Source organism: Nanorana parkeri, unplaced genomic scaffold (assembly GCF_000935625.1).
Source record: "Nanorana parkeri isolate BGI_ZX_2015 unplaced genomic scaffold, ASM93562v1 scaffold2642, whole genome shotgun sequence".
NCBI lineage: Eukaryota > Metazoa > Chordata > Amphibia > Anura > Dicroglossidae > Nanorana > Nanorana parkeri.
This window is the reverse complement of record NW_017308910.1, coordinates 57,503-66,164: the sequence shown is the minus strand read 5'-3', so window position 1 is coordinate 66,164 and position 8,662 is coordinate 57,503. Positions and strand designations below refer to the sequence as shown.

General features: G+C 50.4%; 1 protein-coding gene across 1 annotated transcript in view; it reads right to left on the bottom strand.

Moving 5' to 3' along the window:
* Positions 1 to 5,827: 5,827 nt before the first annotated feature.
* Positions 5,828 to 8,662, bottom strand: part of TSC22D4 (TSC22 domain family member 4) — a 20,686-nt gene continuing 17,851 nt past the window's right edge. Inside the window, exons 4-7 of the mRNA XM_018573958.1 lie at positions 7,297 to 7,442; positions 6,674 to 6,722; positions 6,317 to 6,501; positions 5,828 to 5,948 (exon numbers count right to left, since the gene is read on the bottom strand). Coding sequence (XP_018429460.1) covers positions 5,828 to 5,948; positions 6,317 to 6,501; positions 6,674 to 6,722; positions 7,297 to 7,442 — 501 coding nt within the window. The remainder of the gene's footprint in view (positions 5,949 to 6,316; positions 6,502 to 6,673; positions 6,723 to 7,296; positions 7,443 to 8,662) is intronic.

The window sequence follows — 8,662 nt, the reverse complement described above, 5'->3', positions numbered from 1 at the left end:
GTATGTCTTCTGAGCATCAGTCAACCTGGAAGAGGACCTGTCCCGGGCAGCACCAGGTAGAACATGATATTTAGGAAACTGTTTAATATCCTGTTAGGCCAGTCTTGTGATTCCGGCGCTCCTGCCAGGCAGCACATACAAGCTCCCTCCAGTGCGGTAGCACTGTACTGTAGTTTGGTCAAAAGCACACCCCAGCATGCCGATTGGCAGTGAAGAAACGGCAGCACGCTGATGAGGACACCACACCTTCCCCCTCCCATTGGCACATGTATGCTGGAGCAGAACCTGATTGGTTCCTAGTACCGAGCACTGCCTGTGCTGGTCTAGCTCCTCCCTTCACCTCCCTACATAACCTTTCCTGGAGCTGCTGGTGGGGAATGCGATAGAGGGTCAGTTGAGTGACAGCTCTGAGTCTACTGACATTGCATCCAAGATGGCGGCGCCCAGCAGCCGTCTCAGAGCTTTTATGGCTGTCTACACGGAAAAAGAGGCTTGCGGGTGGAGCTTAGCAGAAGAGGGGCGGGGCATATTTTTTATCTGGGATTCCCATCCGAGGCTATTAACATCGCGGTGCAGAACCACAAAGACACCGAGGAGTGTAAGCGAGGACCTAGCCGCCCCCTAATAATAAGCCTAGTGTACCGTTATCATCGGCGTGTTAACGTTCCCTTATAACCCAGCGCCGGTTCTGCGCCGGTGAGCCCAAAGTGCCGTAACGTAGGCTAGCGGGGCAGCGGAAAAGCTGCGGCAGTGTCAGGCAGGCGGGACGGTTAACCGTGTTAATATGTCAATCATTGTCAATGACACCAACAAAGAGCACCTGTATTGTAGTAGCAAGCAACACGGCGTGCGGGAAGAGTTCCACTCCAAAATGGCTTCTTCCTGGAGATAAGGCTTTTAGTGAATTCTGACGGTGTGACGTGTCACCTCACCTGCGGTCCTTCCATCCTGCCTGCTCTACATGGCCAACGCTTGTGGAAACCTGACCAACATGCCTATATATGAACCTGATGGACATCTCATTCCAAGTGAGCTTTACCATCCACCACTCTTCTGGGTGGTCTTTCTGCAAGATGTTGGACGCTGCCTGTGGGAATCTGTGCCCATTTGTGAGGTCAGGTGCTGATGTTGGATGAGAAGACCTGACTCACAGTCTGCGTTCCAGGTCATCCCCAAGGTGTTCAGTAGGGTTCCTGTCAGGGCTTTGTGCAGAACACTCAAGTTCCTCCACAGCAGACCCATCAACCAATGTCTTTATGGAACTGGCTCCACTCTTCTGAGAAGGCTTTCCAAGACATTTTGAAGTGTGTTTGGGAATTTGTGCCCATTTGTATGGTCAGGTCCTGATGTTGGATGAGAAGACCTGACTCACAGTCTGTGTTCCAGGTCATCCCTAAGGTGTTCAGTAGGTTGAGGTCAGGACTGTGTCGAGGAACTACACTCGAGTTCCTCCACCAAACTGGTCACACCTTGTCTGTATGGAGCTGGCTGTGTACAAAGGGGACAGTCATGGTGGAACAACAAAAGGGCCTTCACCAAACTCTTACCACAAGGTTGGAGGAGCACAGTTGTAGATGTATGATGTAGCATTAACAGAACCCTTCACTGGAAACATCGAAGCTCTATCATTTGAAGTGTGTCTGGGGGAATTTATATCCATTTGTGAGGTTAGGTACTGGTGTTGGATGAGAAGATCTGGCTCACAATCGGCATTCCAGTTCATCCCAAAGGTGTTCAGTAGGTTGAGGTCAGGACTGTGTGGAGAACACTCGAGTTCCTCCACTAAACTGGTCACACCATGTCTGTATGGAGCTGACTGTGTACAAAGGGGACACTCATGGTGGAACAGAAAAGGGTCTTCACCAAACTGTGACCACAAGACTGTAAGAGGACAATTGTCTGCAATGCCTTTGTATGCTGAAGCATTAGCAGAACCCTTCACGGGGAACATCTGAACTCAGCCATTGGAGGGGGGCACACAAGCTTTCGTATATATATATAGTAGGTGGGTTGGTCAGCTGTCCACATGCTAGTGGCCAAATAGGTAGGTGGGATGGTCAGGTGTCCACAAGCTTTTGGCCGTATAGGTAGGTGGGATGGTCAGGTGTCCACATGCTATTGGCCATATAGGTAGGTGGGTTGGGCAGGTGTCCACATGCTGTTGGCCATATAGGTAGGTGGGATGGTCAGGTGTCCACATGCTATTGGCCACATAGGTAGGTGGGTTGGGCAGGGGTCCACATGCTATTGGCCAAATAGGTAGGTGGGATGGTCAGGTGACACAAGCTTTTGGCCATATAGGTAGGTGGGATGGTCAGGTGTCCACATGCTATTGGCCACATAGGTAGGTGGGTTGGGCAGGGGTCCACATGCTATTGGCCATATAGGTAGGGGGGTTGAGCAGGTGTCCACATGCTATTGGCCATATAGGTAGGTGGGATGGTCAGGTGTCCCCATGCTATTGGCCATATAGGTAGGTGGGATGGTCAGGAGTCCACAAGCAGTTGGCCTTATAGGTCGGTGGGATGATCAGGTGTCCACCATGCTTTTGGCCATGTAGTGTACCTCCTACCATGACAGTGTTGTGAGGTTAGGGTGTAGGACAGTTAGGTGTGCCGGGACACAGCCGTCACTCAGAACCACACTGCAGATATAGCTAATCTCCTCCACAATATAATCTCCATACAATCGCCATGTGCAGAAGCTGTGGACCTTCACCTGAACCTGTCATGACAAAACAGCGACTGGACTAACATTAGGAGGTAACAGAAGCCATCAGAAGGCACCTCCGCTTGGTAGAATGACCCCCAACATACCAATTGTATCCTCGGTATGCAAAAAGAAAGACTCCACATCAGAGGTCAGACGTAACCTGGCGACCCACAATGCAATGTGGCATCTCCTATTTGGCCAATGAAACCCCTACATGGTATTTCGGTCCCCTGGTACCTGCAAGGTTCAGGGGACGTCCTGGAGCTTCCACGTGGCACAAAGTGCAGATATTTGTACACGGCTCCATTGTATGGTTCCCGCTGTTACCTGATAATAGTAAGTGTAACGTTTCCTCATGACAGGTTCAGTTTACAGGTGGCAGTCCTTGTATCTAAAGCCAAAACTTTTTTTTATTCTTATGAGTAGGGAAAGGGTTAAAACTGCTCTCCGAGTATTTTTCACCATCTGTGTCCCATTCGCAAGGTCTGCCTTTCTGTAGACACAAGAAGTGAGAGGAAGTCCCTCCAAAGTGAGGGAAGGTTGTCACCAGAGCAGGTGCCCCCACCGGAAGATTCACGCTGAGCTCCGGCCCTCCCTTCGGTCTTGCTCTAACCCAGGGGTGTCAAACTCGATTTAATGGTGGGCCGCATCAACATAATGGTTGCCCTCAAAGGGCCGGTTGTATCTGTAAGACTATATAAGTGTATCTAATCTTTATCATCATTGCCTCTGCATTCCATGATCACGGGTTTTAGTAATAACTTAACACCTAGATCTGAAAGTAGAAGTTTAGGAAATGGCCTGGTGGGCCGGATTCGGCCCCTGGGCCTTGAGTTTGACACATGTGCTCTAACCCCTCACCAGATAAATGTTTTGGCTTTATACACATTTTTAACATCAACCTTCCAAAATACATCGTCGTCGTTGTTATTGAACAGCGAGAGCGGTACTTGTCTCTGCTCTCCTTCTCCGTTACCTGAAGCTTCAGGTGAACTTCACAGTAGACCCGCCGACCGGCGAGGACGAGACATTTTCGAGGTTTTTGCTGAGATCCACGAGGACGCGTTCTGTCGGCAGTTACGATTTTGGCAGGAGCAAGCTGGGGATCCGGACCTAACAGAGGATGTCATTCATCAGAACTAGATGATATCATCTGCTGGAGACGAGAGAATGGAACCAGCCGGAAAAATGGACCCCCGGGAAAGGGCCGGGACATCTGACGCTCATTGGTTGGTTGCGATAGGAAAGCAAGAGAAGGGCGCACGGACCCAGGGCAACGAAAGGCGACTTATTCATGTGTTAAGCCAGTAAGTGGCTCACAAGAGAATGTCTTGCAGCAGAGCCTCAGGCCCAGTGGTAGAAAAGCCGTGTGGTCAATGGTGGTGGGGACCACACTGTGGTCAATGGTGGGGTTGTGTGTCAGATCTCCTGCGTGGATCACCCATCTGGAAAGGCTTAGTGGTGGAAACAAGCCGTGTCCTCCATCACGTAGGAAGCATCTCAGAGACGCAGTTCCTGTGCAGATTGTTGTTTGTTGCTTTTATACTGTAACGCTATTTGGACTGACCCTCAAGAGGTGCAACTAAACCTTGACCCTCAGCTCTCTTGTGAATGTCCGAGACCCACTTACATGGTGATAAATGTCCGAGGAACATTCCTCTAAGATGGAGGTTCTCAGGATGTTCAGAATGATGGACACCAGTCACTTTTGTTTTAGGTTTTAAAAGGTTTATTGCCCGTAGGCATGGAGGAATAGGAAAGAGGGAGCACAGGATACGTTTAGATAATACTTAACACACAACCCTTGGTCTTCTAACTCTCCGGGTCCCTCTCACACGGCTATACTGGCTGGACTCCTAAACCCTAAAGTGGCTCCTTGGCAACTGAAGTTCAAGTGGTATCTTAGAGTTGAAGGCAGTAGTTCTAGGCCTCCATAGAACTTAATTCCATAGCAGCCAGTATCTTCAAGGGGTCCTCCCGGGAGGGTGGATCCTTGCAGCTTCCCATATTTCCAGGCGCTAAGGCCTAGGAAAAGATCAAAATGTTACAGCAGCATTCTCCAAGGGCAAAACCCTGGAGGGAAGACCATGTGCCAAGAGGTTTCTCAGATGTTTAATATCTCTGCCAGCATGCATCAGCAGGCCTCTAAAGCCAGACATCATCAGCTCTATGTAGGGGACAACTGCACTAGGCCAAAGTATCATTCCATAGCAGCCAGTATCTTTATGGGGGGTCCTTCCAGGAGCAGCTACATGCAGCTTCCTAAGTTACCAGGTCCCAGGGCATAGGACAAGATATTACAGCAGTATCCTCCCAGGGCAAAACAATGGATGGAAGACCATGTGCCAAGAATTTCCTCAGATATTCAATACCTCTCCCAGCATGCATCAGCATGTACCGCACCCTGTAGAGGTGCCGGGAGCTAGAATGTGACATCACTCCGGCCCAGGCACCTCTACAGGACACGTGAGGGAGCTGTAAGCAATGCCCGTATGGATGGAGCTCCCTCACGGCCACAGCTCCAGCCCACCTCAAGCTGACACTCGGCGCCGGGCAGCATATTCGGAATGGCTGCTCGGCGCGAGAACTGACAGTGCTGCGCTATGGAGGAGGCTGAGGAGCCTCTCACCTAGAAAAGTGGAAGGCACGCGGCGACCCGCTGAACAAGAGGTCGCGAACCCGCTTTTGGGTCACGACCCACCAGTTGAGAACCAAGGATTTAGATGATCCCTCCATGCCTGGAGAACACTAGGCAGCACAATGCTAAGCTGTCTATGTCACCACATTAATAAAATCTCCTTGTATTGCGCTGGGTCAGTGCGCTCTTCTCTTGCTTTAGATGTGAGAGATCCTTAGGAGCAGCTGGACCGAGCGCGGTCGCGGATGTTCCTTGATGTTTGCACAGAAAGCAGAAATAGGCCTTTGTGATTGTTCTTTTTCCCCCTCTTTATACTTCGCACATCGCTCCCGTACCCAATTTCTTCTTGGTTTTCTTCTGGTCGGTCACACCTTCATCCCTCATGTGGACACTTCTATGCCGTAATATAAACCGGTCCCTACTTCCTGCCTGCCACCTCGTTCAGAAAAGCAGGACGTTTCCCTTCGTATAATATTTCTAGGTGGACGGACGTCTGGCTGACAGGTTCCTCAGAGGACCGTTTTCATGGTCGTCCTGCAGTATAAGATTTCGCCATGCAGATGAATATCTGTAGCTGTAGATCTTTGTTCCGAGAACACTTAGGAGCGAACAAGGAATTGTGGGGACCCCCCTCCATGGTAGATAGTGTAGTCTATGCAGTTGAGTGAATATCTGGGGGGGGTCCACCAATGAGGCATCTGCTGCAGGCAAATCCCTTTCAAATGGCCGTCTCATTGATACGTGGGGATTAGTAGACTGACGTGGGCAGCGTTTAAGTAGATAAAGTCTAGTCACTTATTGCAAAAATTCATTACATCCACTGGCACACACACCCCCCCCCCCCACCCCCAATGGTGTGGACAGTAGACACCCACACGGTAGGGGCTTGGAGGGGGTCTTCTACCTCCGTCATGATCGAGAATTCGTAAAGGAGGCGACCAATCGCTTCCGTCGCGTCCAACTCACTCTCCTTTCCCGGAAGCTTTTATCCGGGCGACCAGTTCGGACAGCTGCTGCGGAGAAGCGAGCGTCCTCAAAAGGTTATTTTCATGTTCCAAAAGAGCGTTCCGGTCCGCAAGCTCTTTAATTTGTTCTTTTAGAGCCTCAACTTCCTCACGTACAGCAAACAGGAGGTGAGTTTTTACCAGGTCCTGAGCAAAGGTAAAGCCAATAAATTAGTACAGGAATAGTATATATATATATATACACAGGACAGGATGGAGGTGCAGTGACAGCGCTGTGTGGGGGGTCAGTACAGGAATAGTATATATATATATACAGGACAGGATGAGGTTCTGTGTGCTGGTGGTGCACATCCCTTACCATGGCTTGTTCGATCTTGTTGTCTATGGCTCCCGTACTGTTGGGTGCACTGTGGAGACGGAGAGAGAAGGAGATCAGTCAGCGTCTGGATGTTAGCTGGGTGACCCTTGTATATTTGGGTTCTGTGTACAGGCGACTTTAGATTCTCATGCCTACGTGTGAAATTCACACCTCACATTCCTAGGAAATCTTCCTACGCGCTGTACTCTCAGTGCCTCTCACCCACGGGTATCAGTGTCCTCAGGATTTGAGACACGGCTGTAGAAATCACAGTCATGCGGGGCTAAGTTTTGGGCTCTAACAGGTCCTCTTTGAACACAGAATCCTTCTGTGTCACTGGCCCACTGAACTATGTTCTCGTAGCTTTGCTGTATTTTCCGTAGAGGGAATGGCGGACGCAATCCTTTCCTTAGAAAGGCGCGGGGCGATTGTCACTGCCAGCTCTGCCATGGCTCCTTCCCACTGGAATGGAGCAGATCCCGAATGGTCACATGACTATGCTGTGCAGGAGGATAAAACTGCTGAACCATCAGCTACTCCTGCCTTCTTTCCCATGATTCCCTACGACTGGAGCTACGGCTATCATGCCGCTTTATCCTTTTGCCCGGTAGCTGGTGTCTCACCTGTCCTGGTCGTTCCCATCTCCCATCCGGAACACAGTCTGAGCCAGTAGAAGCCTCTCATTGAAGACATCAGACTTTGGGCGGCTGGGGCGGTTGTCACTCTGTACCGTGATGATGGGTGAGGCCGGCTGTGGCAGTGGAGAGAGCTACCAAAGAGAAAAGCAAAACGATGATCATTTCTTTAAACATCCCAATATTACATTATATACTCAAATATTTGTGAGACTTGACCATCACATCCACCATATGGCCAGAGATATGTGCCCCCAGTGGCGTCATTGGAGGGGTGTCACCCCCCTCTGAAAAGTTGGGCACTCGGTCATGGACCGAACGCCCGACAGTATCAGGAGAGAGGAGGGGACTCGCGGCATACCTTATCCAGCCGGGTGACTCCTCTCTTTGCCGGTGTCCATCACCAAGATGGCCGCCGGCAGGTATGAGAAGATCGCTGTGCGTGCGCGATGACGTCTCGTGGGGTTAAACCCGGTAACCGCTCCAGGTGTCACCCAGCCTCGGGACGCCCCTGTGTGCACCCGCTCCAAATGATTAGGTTTAGGGGTCTCCAGTGAAGGTTCTGTTCATCCTACATCATACAAAGACATTGTAGACAATTGTGATCTTCCAGCCTTGTAGTCACAGTTTGGTGAAGACCCTTTTCTGTTCCACCATGACTGTCCCCTGTGTACAAAGCCAGCTCCATAAAGACATGATGTGACCAGTTTGGTGAAGACCCTTTTCTGTTCCACCATGACTGTCCCCTGTGTACAAAGCCAGCTCCATAAAGACATGGTGTGACCAGTTTGGTGGAGGAACTCCAGTGTCCTGCACATCGCCCTGACCTCAACCCTACTGAATGCCTTTGCGATTAATTGGAACCTCAACCGCAAGCTGGGTCTTCTTGTCCAAATCCGTACCTGACCTCACAAATACTCTTTAGGCTAAGAGGGCCCAAATTTCAATAGACACCCTCCAAAATCTCGTGGAAAGCCTTCCCAGAAGAGTGGAACCAGCTCAGTGACAGCATGGTTTCATGGGTTCGATGTGGAAAAACGCAAGTGGCTTTGGCATAGCCAAGGCCATCTTTGGAATGAATTGGCCAATTGTGAGCCAGGTCCCACAAACACACTTTGAAATGTCTTTTAAAGCCTTCTCAGAAGAGTGGAGCCAGTTCCATAAAGACATGGGTTGATGGGTTTGCTGTGGAGGAACTTGAGTGTCCTGCACAGAGCCCTGACCTCAACCCTACTGAACACCTTCTGGATGACCTGGAACACAGATTGTGAGCCAGATCTTCTCATCCAACATCAGTACCTGACCCCATAAATGGGGAGGATGTTATAACCACAGGGGGGGGGGGGGGGTCACT